Here is a 16,498-nt window from a genome sequence, read left to right on the forward strand (position 1 = left end):
TAAAGAGGTTTGGCAATCACAGAGCTAAGCTCGCTAAGTACCTGGGATGAATACCATCTGGCCCCAGACCTTTGTTAATCTTAACATGTTCTAGTCTCTTTTGAATTTCCTCATGTGTAGCATGCATCATTAGTTGTATTACTAGAATTGGGACTATTAAGAAGGAAACCTTCATTAACTGGTTCCTCATTTGTGTAGACAGACGAAAAATAGGAGTTCAGAATCTGAGCTGAGCTTTTTTTGTTTTCATCAACCAGCTGACCCCCCTCAGATATTAAAGGTCCCATCCCTTCCTGCTAGGGTAAGCTGTTCTCTAGCAAGCAGATAGTTTCTGAAATTCCAAGCTGGAGAGCTGCTTAAAGGAATTGATCAGTATAAAAATAAAAACTGGGTAAATAAATAGACTGTGCAAAATAAAAACTGTTTTCAATATAGTTAGTTATGGCAAAATTTAATGTATAAAGACTGGAGTGACTGGATGTGTAACATAATAGCCAGAACACTACTTCCTGCTTTTCAGCTCTCTTGGTTTCTACTGATTGGTTACCAGGCAGTAACCAATCAGAGACTTGACCACATGGGTCATAACTGTTGCTTTTGAATCTGAGCTGAATGCTAAGGATTAATTGCAAATTCACTGAACAGTTATGTCCCATGTGGCCCCCCTTCAAGTCTCTGACTGACTCAGAGTTAGAGAACTGAAAAGCAGGAAGTTTGGTTTGTTCTGTTATGTTCGAAATCTGCTCACTCCAGCCTTTATACATGACATTTTTGGCTAACTAACTATATTAGAAACATTTTTTATTTTGAACAGCCTATCTATTTATCCAGTTTTTATTTTCACACTGAACTGTTCCTTTAACAAAATGCTAGATACGCTGTATTCAAACCCCCCCCCCACATGCAATTTTCAAATTGTCTAGGGAATGTCTGCATCATACTGAAAGTCAATTTAAAAGTGTTGAGGACCATACAATAATTGTTGGCCAAAATTGCATAACCACTGTGTAAGCACAAATACACTTTTCTACAATCTGAATTGATCAGCTTTTGAATAACCTGATCAATCACTCAATCACTGGTCAGCCATGCTTCTAAGGTGCCCTGTGATACATTCACTTTGCTCAACCCCAAAATAACAAGCTGTGATCTTTAATATTTTGAAGCAAATATTATCAGACAGCAGTCAGACTGATCTGTGTCTGGATAGTTTTATTTCTCTCAATTTTCCATTTCAAAAATTAAAATATTTTTTGTTATAACATAAAAATGAATGAAACGATAAATTATTCCTAATACTAGTAGTATAAAGGAGGGGTGTGGAGGCATTTGCAAGTCAATGCACGTGTTCCTGCAGAATCTTCCAGAGAACAATAGCTTTCTAATTAGAACGCTATCAGAGGTTGCTAGGCAATGGCAATCTTGATATACCCCTGCAACTGCATCAGTCAGATTAATGGTAGAGAAGAAACAATTGGCACAACTAAGCTTCCCATTTTCCTTTGGAATAAAAAAAAAGAATCCAATACATTAATCCATGTTTTTTTCATGTAGTAATTTATCCATGGCATAGATTTTCTTAAAACATTGCCTGTTAGAAGCCATATTGGATGTGCTTTCTCTATCTCATAGTACAGCACATTTGTATTCAGTAAACACAGCAGAAAGTTGCATATCATGAAAAAAAAGGAACCCTGTTTAAACAGTGAGAGAACAAGAGAAGATTTAGTTATTAAATATGATGTTAGAAAGAAGATAATATCTGCAGAGCTGCACACAGACATTTCCCAAAACAGTCACTCCCTGGCTCCAAGGGCTTACAAATCAAATTTGGAGGCTGAGGTCAGAAGAATAAAGATACTTATACAAATGTATATTATACACCACAAATAAATTAGTAGGTAACTCCTTGCATACTTATTTCATAGATAATGTAATGTCTTCTTACAGAGTGTACCAGTTACTTTGGGTCAGAAATCCTAGTCACCGCCGCCTACGGCACAGATAGCATTGTGGTATTAACAGTGTCAATTACATGTTGACCATTCTTGGAGACTACATTTTCAGTGGAGCTGTGGCATAATTTGAGTGTGCCGGGCCCCCCTGCAAAAAAAAAAAAATCTTCAGAGGGGTCTGGCGCACACCGATCCCCATCCTCCCGCCCACTTACTGCTCGCCCACTCCATGCCCCGACTCCACCCCCTTCCTCGCTGCAGGTAAGACAGTGGCTGGAGAGGAGGGTTTTTTTTATTAGCTATAGAGGAAGCAGACCCCAGAGTCCAGCCCCCCCTGCTACTGCAGGGTCTTCTTTGTCTATAGTTACACAACTGCATTGGAGGCTCATATCAATTAGTAATGTATTTATCTTTATATAGCACGAATTGTATACACAGCACGGTGCAGTATTGCTATAGCGTACTGGCAGATAAGGAGATTTATCACCCAAGGTATATACAACAATTCTGAAAACGCCTACCCTTTGCCTATCCTATGGATCATTGCAAGTAAAACACATTATTCGGGGTGGTCTTGCTTAATCACAGAAATATCCTTCTTTCACATTTTGCCATGACTATGTTAGATTGATGCATCCTAATAGTATAATCAGGTGGAACAAACATTTCACTAAAAATATGCCAAATAAATTTATACAATTACAAAAGTTAAATTATGAGTGCTTCCCCACTGGTAGCAGTGTGGAATTTAGACATGAAGGCTTACAGAAGAAAAAGCTTGTCTAACTTCACCTTCTGCTCACCCGTCCCTTCAGAGCAGCTGATCTGCTGTCTCAATCATGTGCACTACAGGTGTCACTAACTGTCACCAATGAGCATGATCTTCACTGCCAACAATGACGGATCTGAAAATGCAAGACTCCAAAATGGCTAAAACACTGGTGTGGGCAACTTTCTCAGGTGAGCCCCATCCTTACTAACATCGATCTGCTAGATTTTTACAAACATAATGCATGTTGTTGGAGGAATTTGGGGTATAGAATGCTGTAGGATTAAAAAGACACTAGGGAGCCCATTTTCTAAAATTTAAATCCAAAAGATTTTTTTCCACAAATCTTGAAAAATTCACGGGTTTCCTAAATATCTCAAAAGCTTTAAAATTTCAGATTTATTAAGTGTAAAAACCACAAAAACCTCTAATGCAAAACATTGCCAAGCTATGCTGATCTTACTGGATCACTTTTAATCAATTCGGACTTGATTTTTAGATTTTTTTTCACTAGGAATTTTCCGAAAAATGGTTTTCAATGTATTTGTGTTTAGCGTATCGGTCAGTGCTTTTTTTTCGTTCATACCTATTATATTAGGATCTTTTCATGAATTCAATGATAATCGTGGTTTAAGAGTGTAGTCATAGTTTCAAAAACCTCTATAATTCGACCCTTATATAAATAAGTTTCCGTGTTGCTGGGTGTTATATTCCTTGTGAATCCTACTGATCATTAGTGTATTGACCCTTGCCTGCCTGATTAACTAGATGCAAAGCAGGAAGTTGTGTTCTTTTCTGTTCGACATCCAGTCAACTATTATACATTACATTTTTGGCTAACTGTATAATAAACATTTTTGATATTGCACATACTATCTATTTACCCAGTTTTAATTGTTACTCTGAACCTAGCTACAGATATAACCAAGGGATGCAGAACAAGTCACACTAAGTCTAATGTGTGTCTTTTGAGATTAATTTATTCATTGACTTTGTAAGTCTTCAGCCCTTAAATTAATCAAACAATTATTACTACATAACAGGCTTGGGTTTGCAGAGAGAATCCTCTACCATTTCTCCATCTGCTAACCATTTAATTTTAAGCAAAGAAATGACACTGAAAAGCACAACAGGAAAGGGAAAAAAGGAACTTGCATGCTACCAATTAAAACTAGCTAATCATTTTTTATCTCCCTTGTTTTGCCTTCAACTCACAGATTAATAACCGCATTTTTTGACTCTTTTCAAGAGGAGCTGTAAACGCAGAGTCAACAGAAAGGTCATTCTCCGACGTCTAAGATGGATTTAAAGTGAAGTTTCTTTTAATCACATCCTCAGAGATTGAAAGACCTTCCAAGCTAGACAAGGGAGTAAAATAAGTCCCCGGTGCTAAACAGCTTGGCCGAAATCCAAACTCTTAACAAAAGAGATTGAGGAAGTAAAATATACTCTTGCATACTAATACATTTAATTAGATGCACCCTAACCAAACATACTTTCCTAGCAACATATCTATGCCTGAATAGCAGCATATTTGTGGCGTTGCTGCAGTAATACATAGACAAATTAGGTCATAGTTATTTTGCAAAGTGTTCTGATTATCCTGCAATTATTTGGAATAACATATGCCAAAACTGAATCGTGATACTAACGTCATTAGATCTACAGCTGTTATGTGTCAGGAGGAAAACACAAACTTGATGACCCATTGGTTTTAAGACGAAAAGAAAAAGCTTAACTATAGTGTATAAAAACGACCCTAAAATCACTGCTGACATAATTTAGCAATAAGGGTTCCAATTACTCGTTTCCAAGAAAATCATATTTCAACCAATTAGGAATATGCACATGTTTTTCAGAACATGGGCAAATATTTGTATAAAGTAATGCTTATATGTTTGGAATTAGGAAGGAATAGATTAGCCTTTCTATACATACATATTTATCCGTCAAGCTTGAGATTTTGTTTAATAAAGCCAGCAGCTTTGATATTAAACTTAAAAATAAATCACAAAATGTTAAAAAGACAATAAGTCAACACTTAAAGGGAAAGGAAACCAAGTCAGGGCAAAAACCCTCCCCCCCTCCTGTGTGTTGCCCACCCTCCCTCCTCCCCCCTGGCCTACCCGTCCCGCTGGGCAAAGTAACTTGTTACTTACCCTTCTGTGCAGGTCCAGTCCAGGGAGTTCACAGGCGACATCTTCTTCCACACGATCTTCTTCCTGCTTTGACCGGCGTTTTGGCGCATGCGCAGTAGGAGCATTTCGCCGGTACGGATCTACTGCGCATGTGCCAAAAGTCACTTTTGGCGCATGCGCAGTAGATCCGTACCGGCGAAATGCTCCTACTGCGCATACGCCAGTCAAAGCAGGAAGAAGATCGCGTGGAAGAAGATGTCGTCTGTGAACTCCCTGGACTGGACTTGGGCAGAAGGGTAAGTAACAAGTTAGGGGCATTTGCCCAGCGGGAGGGGTAGGCCAGGGGGGAGGAGGGAGGGTGGGCAACACACGGGAGGGGGGGAGGGTTTTTGCGCCGACTAGGTTTCCTTCCCCTTTAAGGGCAGTGGCACATTGAGAGATTTGTTGTCCGTGATTATTTAAGGGCAGTGAGTGAGCGCGGGCAACAAATTTCCAGAAAATGTCTCTACATAGGAAATAATGGAAATTGCTGGCTGTATGACCAACATATTGCTAATTGCCAAGTTGCCTCTGGATGGAGGAAACTTAAGGTGACTTAGCGATATGTTGGTCATTCCACCAGTGATTTCAATTATTTCCAATGGAGATGCATTTTCGGGAGAATTGTCGCTCATAAATAAGCGCGGGCTACAAATCTCCCCATGTGCCACTGCCCTAACACACACATGAAATAAACCTGACGACAATTTAAACATTGTAATTAAAAAACCTGGCATTCCCCCACAACTTTGTAGCATTTAATGCTTAACCCCATATAGCTTTTCTTCAAGAGCAGGGCATTTAACATGTAAATTATTACGTAAAAACCTAAATTCTGTAAATCTTACCAGCCTGTCATATTGAAGTCCCTGTACAGCATTATTTTTCCCACCTCTTTTCTCTGCACACGTCTTGGAAATTCTAAATGTGTAAACTCATTTCCGAGTAGATGTGGCTGTAGAAATGCCTGGAAAAAAGGTAAAAAAATCAGTCAATCAGTTATGACGCAATACTTAGCATTATTATACAAAAGATAGTGGTACTAATAGTCTCTACTAGCTACATATAATCCATTAAACACCAGTCTCCATACTTTACAGTGTTTATCAGATATAAAGTTATAGCTACAGTTTTGGCAATGATATATACATCTGCAGAGCCCAAGACAATCTGATTGCTGATGCTGATTCTCACAGTAAAATGCATGAACCATAAAACAAACAATGGCAGCGATCAATGTTAACATTATTTTCAGAAGCTGTTGATAAACAAATCTTGCCTGGGTTATTACAGCTTTTAATGGAACACAACCCTTATAAATAGGACTTGTCATTTTGTTGGACTGAATGGAATATGAAGAGCAGTTTATATGTCAGTACGAACATGCGATGGGTTTTGCACAAGCACAAACAATAAGCAGATCATTATAAATTGGGGCTTTAAATCTGCTTTCCGTGCTCCTATATTTCTAGAACCGGCCTCTTTATTGGAATGACACTGGAGACAGGTGTCCATTGCTCGTTAACGTGATGCTATACTGCAACTTACTGATAAACGGAAGACATACAAAATCTAAAATTGTATTTCTGGACACCAAAACAATATGTGATATTTGATAGCAGGCTGTGGATGTATTTATGACTTATAATGGTAAACTGTAATGTTCTACCAGGTACAACACTGCTGTACAAAAAGTCGAAAAAAGTAAAATATAAGCAGGCTCGAGCTTAGCAACCTTAATGTTGCCACTGCCATGCTGCTTTGAAAGGACTTGTAATGTCTGCCGCATTTTGGGTTTCTCTCAGGTAATCATTTGCCAGAGTTTTCTTCTGAATACCATTTAAATGTTCATAGCAGAAGCTGATTGCACGGGTAGTGAATATTCAAGGCACTGCAGATGTAAGAAGGTGTTCCCGCTGTGCCTCTGCAAGCAAACAGCTAAATGCTATACCGCTTTTACACATACAGCATTATATTGGGACTATGCCGCACCAAGGACAGATACACTGACAACACAAAGAACGTGACAGAAGAAAACAAGAACTTGCAGGGAATCAAGAATAATCATATGTTAACCTTTGCTCTGTACTAAAAGAAAAAAAAAACATCTTCATGCGATTAATATTGATTCACATAAAAATGATCTGCATTGCAGTCAGTGCTATTATACAAGTAAGAATAATCACTGGCAATAATAATCCATACACAGGCAGTTTAGAACTCTTACAGTGCCTCAACTTGGCATTTTTTCATGTTTTGTTGCCTCCCAACCTGGAATTAAAATGGATTGTTTGAGAGTTTGCACCATTTCATGTACACAACATGCCTACAACTTTGAAGATGTTATTTTATTTTTTTATTGTGAAGCAAACAATAAAAAAGGACAAAATAACAGAAATCTTCTGCATGCATAACTGTTTACCCCCCCCCCCCCCTAAAGTTAGTGCTTTGTAGAGCCACCTTTTGTGGCAATGACAGCTGCAAATCACTTTGGATAAGTCTCTATGAGCTTGCCACATCTTGCCACTGGAATTGTTGCCAATTCCTCAAGGCAAAACTGCTCCAGCTCTTTCATGTTGTATGTTTTCCGCTTTTGAACAGCAATCTTCAAATCTGACCACAGATTCTCAATTGGATTGAGGTCTGGACATTGACTAGGTCATTCCAACACATTTAAATGTTTCCCCTTAAACCACTCAAGTGTTGCTTTAGCAGTATGCTTCGGGTCATTGTCCTGCTGGAAGGTGAACCTCCGTCCCAGTATATCCCTGTATTTAGCATCTTTCCCTCGACTCGGACCAGTTTCCCAGTCCCTGCTGCTGAAAAACATCCCCACAGCATGATGCTCCCACCACCATGTTTCACTGTAGTGATAGTGTTCTTGGGGTGATGGGATGTGTTGGGTTTGCGAGAGACATAGCATTTTCCTTGGTGACCGAAAAGTTCAATTTTAGTCTCAACTGACAAGAGCACCTTCCTCCATTCATTTGGGGAGTCGCCCACATGCCTTTTGGCAAACTCAAAATGTGCCTTCTTATTTTTAACTTTGTAGTAAAACTTTGAAGTGATGGCTTTTTTCCGGCCACTTAAAGCCCAGCTCTATGGAGTGTATGGCTTATTGTGGTCCTATGGACAGATACTCCAGTCTCTGCTGGGGAACTCTGCAACTCCTTCACAGTTACCTTTGGTCTCTGTGCTGCCTCTCTGATTAATGCCCTCCATGCCCTGTCTGTTAGTTTTGGTGGGCGGTATTTCACTAATTATGTGACGTTTGAAGGAAATTGGCTGCACCAGTATTTTTTGGGGGCTTCATGGCAAAGGGAGTGAATACATATGCCAATTATCAGTTTATTTTTTTTTAATTCTTTTTATATATATATTATTCTCATTTACATTTTGTGCAGATCAATCACATAAAATAAGATTAAGAAACATTTAAATTAAAGGTTGGAATCTAACAAACTAGGAAAAAGCCAAGGGAGGGGAATACTTTTGCAAGGCAGTGTATGTGACAACCAGTTTCTGAGTAGGCTTCATTGCAAATGTGTGTCTCACGATATAAATGATCCTGAAAAAGCCTATAATAATGCAGTAACCACTTTTGTCAGGCTAGGGCTGAACAAAAGAAAAGTATTAAAAGAATGTGTCCCCAGTGGTTTTAAAACAGAAATTTGGGTCCCGCTAGTGCAAAGATTTCGCTCATTGTACTACCGATGCGGCCCCCCCTTTGACCTGCTCCGAGGCTTATGTTTTAAACTTGGGGTGGGAGTGTGGGGCAGGATTGCCCTTGTGTGTTCCTTAAAGGGATACTGTCATGGGAAAACATGTTTTTTTTTCAAAAGCATCAGTTCATAGTGCTGCTCCAGCAGACTTCTGCACTGAAATCCATTTTTTAAAAGAGCAAACTGATTTTTTTATATTTAAGAGCAAACTGATTTTTTTATATGTAATTTTGAAATCTGACATATTTCCAGTTTCACAGGTTCCCCTAAGTCATGTGACTTGTGCTCTGATAAACTTCAGTCACACTTTACTGCTGCACTGCAAGTTGGAGTAATATCACCCCCTCCCTTCCCCCCTAGTCGCCCATCAGCCGAACAATGGGAAGGTAACCAGATAACAGCTCCCTAAAGGTCCCCATAGACACAAAGATTTCTCTTGCAGAATGAACGATTTTAGCGAAGTCCGATAAATCCCTCGAAATTATCGTGCGGCTAGTGGGATTCGAACGATCGAACATCTTACGATTTTTCGGCCGACATCTGTCAGAAAATGGATCAGCCAAGTTAAAAAATCTTTATCGGTCCCAATGCAATCTATTTATGTTTGCAGAGACAAGCAGGCAGCTCCCCTTTGTTTTCCTGGCAATATCGCCTGAAATGGTCTTTTTAGTTGATGGACAATTCGTACAAAAATCTTTACATCTATGGCCAGCTTAACACAAGATAACAGCTCCCCGGTAGATATAAGAACAGCACTCAATAGTAAAAACCCAGGTCCCACTGTGACTCCTTCAGTTACATTGAATAGGAGAAACAATAGCCTACGAGAAAGCAATTCTATAGTGCAGCACTGGCTCTTTCTGGAAGCACATGACCAGGCAAAATGCCTTCACACCAATATTACAACAACTAAAAAAATATATACTTGTTAGGTTAGGAATGAAATTTTACATGGTAGAGTGAATTATTTGCCGTGTAAACAGTGTAATTTAGAAAAAAAAAACTACAGTATAAAAATCATGAAATAATTTCTTTAATAATATCTATAAACTTTGTACAGAATGAGTTTGCTGGTCAGTACAGAATAATGTCCAACTAAAAATGGCCAAGGGCATGTCCTTTGTGTCATTACCCAAGCCCTGTCTGATTAGATTGAGTCTGCTGCTCCCTGGTGTTGTTTCTAAAACCTTGCCACTGCCTCCGTGGCGTATGTTTCTTTTGCAAAAATTTAGGATTTAAAATGGTTGCATTAGGAAACCTAAGCCAATGAGGAAGTGATCCAGGCAAGGGAGCCTGCTAGTAGCAAACTCTGCTAAGGTTTATACCACAACTCTCTACTGTACTGCTGCATTGCCCTCCTATCATCTGTTGCTAGAATGACTTGAAATGCTCTTGAAAACCCTAAGTCACCGACACTACTTAATTACAGAGGATCGGCTGGAGAGGAAGTAGAAGAAGAGGTAAGGGCATTGCCAAAAAGCCATTTTTTTTAACAAGTATCACATAATTAACAAACAATAATATATTATAAAAAAATATATATAACAAATAAAACAAATGTGTGTTTATATCCCTTCAAACACTGGCGACGTATGACCTATTGTGAAAATATATGTTTCTTCCACAAACATTTTTATCTTATTCTTGCATTATTTAAATGAAAATAACTTTTTCAATGAAGAATCTACCTTCATTTTAAATCACCACATACAACATTTTTATTAACTGTAAATATTAAACGCAAGTGTACTACTTTGCCTTCTGTTATAACAATTACCATTTATATTTCCCATTCCCCCATACGATACTTATTAGCTCCCACTGCTGACGTAATGCGTGATTTTCCCTACACAGTTTACTATGCCTAAACATCATACTATGTTATTGCAAGTCGGTGGAATCTTTTTTCCTTTCTGTTCTCTGCTCTGCCCCACATTCATTTAAAAAAAAGGATATTATGGCTCAGATTTACAATGGCTCCCGGCAAGCATGAGAATGCCCCAAGAGCCTATCTTTTCTCTCACATACAGTTTCCTGTTTTAAATCATTTCATGCAGAAAGACAATGGAATTGGGATATGTAGGGAATGGTTCACTACCTTCCACAGCAGTACACATTCATGTAAGAGTTATTTTTTGGGGTGGGGGTGAAAAGTTTCCCTAGGGATGTACCCAGGCCCGGATTTGTGGAAAGGCCACAAGGCCGGGCCTAGGGTGGCAGGATTTTAGGGGGCGGCATGATGCCCAACCACACCCACATTTGGTCAGAAACACTGGGGATCCCCATTGCTCTGGTCCCGATGATGAGAATTTGCATGAATAAAGGGGAGGGGACTGGGGCGACGAATGGCATTGGGCCTAGGGGCGCCCTCTATGTAAATCCAGCCCTGGATGTACCAAATCATCTGTTTTTGGATTCGGCTCAATCTGAACCATAATTTGGAAAGGCCAAAATGAACGGAGCACATAGGGTATGGAAAAAAATTATTCAAAGGGTTTGGATGTGGTTCGGCCAGCCACTTGAATTAGGCCAAATCTGAATCCTGCTGAAAAAGGCTGAGATCCAGACACATCTTGATGTGTAATCTGTAATTCTGCAAACATTTCGTGAAAAGCATCCGATCCAGAACGAAAGCTTGTAATAAACTGTAAAAACGGAAACCCAAGCAAACATATGGGAAAATTGCAGGTAGAAGTGATAAAAAAGTGATAATTGGACATTTACTAATAGTATAGAAGAATAAAGCTGTTTTTGAATAAAATTAAATATCACAGGTCATAAAGGGTAATTAACATATTTATGGTATGTGCGCCCTTTTGCCTAGTGAACATGATATTTCTTTATAAAATGCAGTTCTACTCCTCCGCATAATTCATGGGGCTGAAATGTTAACACATTTGCAATAATTGTTTGAAGGAAAGTAATGCGTGAGTTACGAAAATCTCTGTGGGAGGTAAATTCCTGCTCAGCAGAGAGCATTTTGCCAAGTTATAGGTGAACTACCCACAGCTTTTCTATTAGAGCAAAAAACATGCCCTTTTTTTTAAAAAAAAAAGAAATCTACTTCATGCATAAACAATGTGCTAACAGCCCACCAGCCTGCTTTAGGCACATTTACTATACAGCCACAATTCCACAAAGGCAAGAAAGGCTTAAGACCTTGGCACAGCCCTTTCCACCATTGGTATTCTCTAAGAGATGGCACAATACAATAATGCTTTTATGGTACAGAGCTGCATAAAGTCCCTAGTATTACAATTCCTTTCATCTTGTTTCTCTTGAATACATGAGTCACAAGTACTGACCCACAGCTCGGAATAAAACTTATATCTCTTGAGTTTTTATTGACTCATATGTATGAACACATAGCTGGTAAAAAAAATCACATACAGGCGTAAAGTAAAAAGACACAGTCACATACACTAAGGTTTCAATCTCTGCTTAGATGTATTTGCGGGAGATTGCTTCACATACAATAATAAATCTGTAGTTAAGGGTCTGCAAGTAGAAATTGATAACTCACCACACAAGGGAAGAGGCTCAGATGCACCACCCTGAGCCCTCAGCACTGGGAGTGGACAAACGGAAAAAAAACTTTGGAGTAGGCACGCATACACCCAGAATCTCATTTAAAGGAGAATTCAACCATAGAGTAAAAAAAACTTACCCCCTACCCTACATAGATCCCCCTCCCCCCAGTCTAGCTGCTACTCCGGACAAATGCCCCTAAGTCTTTACTTACCCCTCCGTGCAGATTCTGTCCAGTGGAGTTTACGGCAGTAATCTTCTTCTCTTCGGTAATCTTCGGAATGAGAGAGGGGCTTCAGCAATTTCCATGACTTTTGGCGCATACGCAGTTTTCTCGAAACAGAAAATTGATCCAACTGCTCATGCACCAGGCACTTACTTCCCGAAAAGAGAAGAAGATGGCTGCCGTGAACTCCGCTGGACAGAATCTGCACCGAGAGTGCTTTTCTTAAAGACTTTGGGGCATTTGCCTGGGGTAGCAGCTAGGTTGGGGGGGGGGGAGGGGGTCTATGTATGTATGTATGTATGAATTCTCCTTTAAAGGACCAGTAACATCAACATTTTTTACCACGAATAAAAAACACCAAGACTAATTCATCTTTAAAATCACACAGCCTTTATTAAGAAATAACTTACCAAAACTCTGCTTGTGCTCCTCTTCAGAAAAGGCGTTGCGGCGGTGATCCATCCTGCAGCGCTCGATTTCTCCTCCCTGGCTATCTCCTATAAGGAAGGCAGGGAGGAGAAATCGAGTGTCGCACGATGGATTGCCTTTTCTGAAGTTGAGCGCAAGCGGAGTTTCAGTAAGTTATTTCTTAATAAAGGCTGTGCGATTTTAAAGTTTAATTAGTCTTGGTGGGTTTTTTTTTGTGGTATACAAACATTTTTTTTTTTTTTCATTTTTTTGATGTTACTGGTCCTCTAAATAGGCTGTCTTATGATACACTGCATATGCTAAAATCTCCACACCTGTAAATCCATGAATGTCATTTATTACATTAAATGTCCATGTGGATTAGCATATATTAGCCAAACAAGCAGACCAATTAAAACACGACTCAATAAGCACAAATCAGCTATACGAAATTTTCAAACAGAAGAGGCGAAAAATAAAAATAAATTAACCAAATACACTAAATACGAAATTACACTGGCTAAACATTTTTTCGAAAAACAGCATAGAGTTTCATAATTACGGTGGCAAATCTTGGAAGGGGTGGAGGTTAGCAGTGGACAAGATTTAAAACAAAAACTGTTACAACGTGAAAGTTATTGGATTTGGTTGTTACAAACAGAAATGCCAAGGGGACTAAACGAAGAATTCAATTTATCCTGCTACCTATAACTTTGGCAACAATTCACTGTTTGTTACAAATGTTTCAATGTTTCAGTAGAGTGACAACTTACTCATAATGTATCCTTTTACCTTTCAGACAAACTTCTGTGCATGATTTTTCTCCAAGGGAAAGGTAATTTCATTAATAGGGAAAGTACAACCTTGTATCTCTATTTGTTTTTGGTTCAACAAACAGATCTATAAAATCCAGACCCAAATCTAAAGTTGTTTTTGTAGTCTGTTTTCAAGGTTTGCTTTGCCATTATTTGCTGAACTACCACCCACAGTATATTGGGAGTTGAATATCAAGAGTATCTGCACAACGATAGGTTGAAAACCAGTTAGAGATGGATGAATCTGATCTGAAAAAGTTGCGAATGTCAATTCAACTTTTTACAAACTGCACAAATTTTGATTGTTGTTGGCGTCTGGTATACTATTAGTTGATGAACTACCATGCACAATATGTTGGGGGATGAATCTCAAAAATATCTGCACAATGATCGGTTGAAAAAAAATCTTTCCTCTGCACAAAAATTCAAGTTTGACACCACTGGTTACCATTAGTGATGGATGAATCAGATGCATTTTGCTTTGCGGCAAAATTTGTGAAACAGCAAACATTCGCAAAGTGCATTGAAGTCAACAGGTGATTCTTTGTGGCGACTTTTTCAGCACACATTACTTTGAAGGCTATTGGAGTTTTTTTTTCTTGGCAAAACATTTTGCCTACCACTAGTTACAGGAAAGTTTCACCCTTCCTCTTAATATGTCCATACAGGCAGATCAAGCAGTTATCAGAATGGATTTGGCATTAACATACTGACCACCCTTCCACTGGTGACTATAAGGGCAGAGAAACACGCTCAGGTACGGGTAGATTTAGTCGCCTGGTGATAAATCGCCTCTTCTTTGGGGCGACTAATCTCCCTGAACTTCCTCCCGCCGGCTAGAATGTAAATTGCCGGCGGGATGGCAATCGGTGCACTTAGTTTTCCGAAGTTGTTGGAAGTTGCCTCAAGAGAAAACTTCTGGCGACTTCAGAAAATGAAGCGCTCCGAGTGCCATCCCGCCGGCAATTTTGATTCTAGCTGGCGGGAGGCAGTTTGGGGAGATTAGTCGCCCAAAAGAAGAGGCTATTTATCACTAGGCGACTAAATCTTCCCGTATCTGAGTGTGTGTCTCTGCCCAAATAGTTTAATGGATGGACATCAGTTTTTTATTTTCGATGGCAAAAACAGATTTATGCCTGTTTTTCTGCACAGTACCTACACAGGTCAAGAAATCTGTGTGTATGTGTGGCTAGCTCAGCTGCTGCTATATGGCTGTGAGAGGGTTACTGTGGAACAGATCGTTAGTATCAACATAGAAATTGTTTTCATACTTCCATTCTCCTCTGTCTCTCTTCCTTTAACTTGAGACTGCATAATTGCCATCGGATGTACAGAGCTGGTAAAGCAACAATAAAGGTTTCAGGGTAAAAAAAAAATATAAAAGCTGTCACCCATTTCAAATAATTTGCCACATGCCTAGAAATATATCAAATGAAAATGAAATATACTTAGAGGCAACATTATGCATGCAATTCTTCCATCTATACAAAACAAGGCGAGCAATAAGATCTTCCTCTGTACATTAAAGAGATGAAGGATTCACAGGCAATGGAAAAGGTCACACCATTAGTTTCAGCCTTATCTGTTAGGGAGATGTTGTAGAGATATGAATATTTACATGTGAAGAGTTGAATCTAAATAGTGCTTCAGATCTGGGGGGAAAAAGGATAGGGAAAAGGAATCCAGCAAAAAATAAAGCTATCACTGATTCTTTATTGTGCCAGTTATTTTGTCAACTCTTTGGGGACATTGATAGCCAATTAGAAGACATTAAGACAGCAAATGAAAAAATAAATCCAGGATCAGTAGCCTGAAACCCTGCCTAAAGAGATACAGATAAAATTACCATTATAATCAGACCATATATTGAAAAAGACCCGACTGTCCCGCGGTCAGAGTGATATTCTGAGACAATTTGCAATTGGTTTTAATTTTTTATTATTTGTGCTTTTTGAGTTATTTAGCTTTTGATTCAGCAGTTTTCCAGTTTGCTATTTCAGCAATCTGGTTGCTAGGGTCCAAATGAGGTATTTTATAAATACCAAGGGGCAGATTTACATTGGGTCGAATATCGAGGGTTAATTAACCCTCGATATTCGACTGCCGAATGTAAATCCTTTGACTTCGAATATCGAAGTCGAAGGATTTACCCCAAATAGTTCGATTTTAATCCAACGATTTTAATCCATCGATCGAACGATTTTTCTTCCACCTAAAAAACATTAGAAAGCCTATGGGTACAAGAGGGGGGTTGTGGGTGCACTCCTAAGGCCATATAAAAAAATATTTAAATACAATCATCCCCTGTCTAAAAAAAGAAAAACAGGGTTTTTTGTTACAAAGTTATGATCATAAAATTGGTAAGCCGCCATACCACGTCAAGGTAAACCCCATACGGCGGTCCCTAACCTGTGATCAAAATTTAAAACCTTGGTTTCAATCTGGACTAGATCCTCCCCCGCCACCTGCATATGCGGCTTTTGAAGGGGACCTTCCCCATAGGCTAACATTGCACTTCGGTAGGTTTTAGGTGGCGAAGTAGGGGGTCGAAGTTTTTTTAAAGAGACAGTACTTCAACTATCGAATAGTCGAACGATTTTTAGTTCGAATCGTTCGATTCGAAGTTGAAGTCACAGTCGAAGGTTGAAGTAGCCAATTCGATGTTCAAAGTAGCCAAAATAAATCATTCGAAATTCAAAGTTTTTTTTATTCTATCCCTTCACTCGAGCAAAGTAAATGGGCCCCTAAATGTACTTCAAAGAAATATCCCTGGACTGCACATAAAGTACAAGACACTATGGGGTAGATTTATCAAGGATTGAAGTTAGAGATGTCCACAGTCCGCTAGAGTGAAATGTCGCCACTCTCCATTCATTTCTATGGGATTTTTAAAGGTAT

At 39.1% G+C, this 16,498-nt stretch overlaps 1 protein-coding gene across 1 annotated transcript in view; it reads right to left on the reverse strand.

Annotated features, from left to right (window-relative positions):
* Positions 1-16,498, reverse strand: part of ppm1h.S (protein phosphatase, Mg2+/Mn2+ dependent 1H S homeolog) — a 99,774-nt gene that overhangs the window by 24,805 nt on the left and 58,471 nt on the right. The window contains exon 6 of the mRNA XM_018256040.2: positions 5,750-5,868. Within this exon, the coding sequence (XP_018111529.1) occupies positions 5,750-5,868 (119 nt within the window). The remainder of the gene's footprint in view (positions 1-5,749; positions 5,869-16,498) is intronic.

Source organism: Xenopus laevis, chromosome 3S, assembly GCF_017654675.1.
Source record: "Xenopus laevis strain J_2021 chromosome 3S, Xenopus_laevis_v10.1, whole genome shotgun sequence".
NCBI lineage: Eukaryota > Metazoa > Chordata > Amphibia > Anura > Pipidae > Xenopus > Xenopus laevis.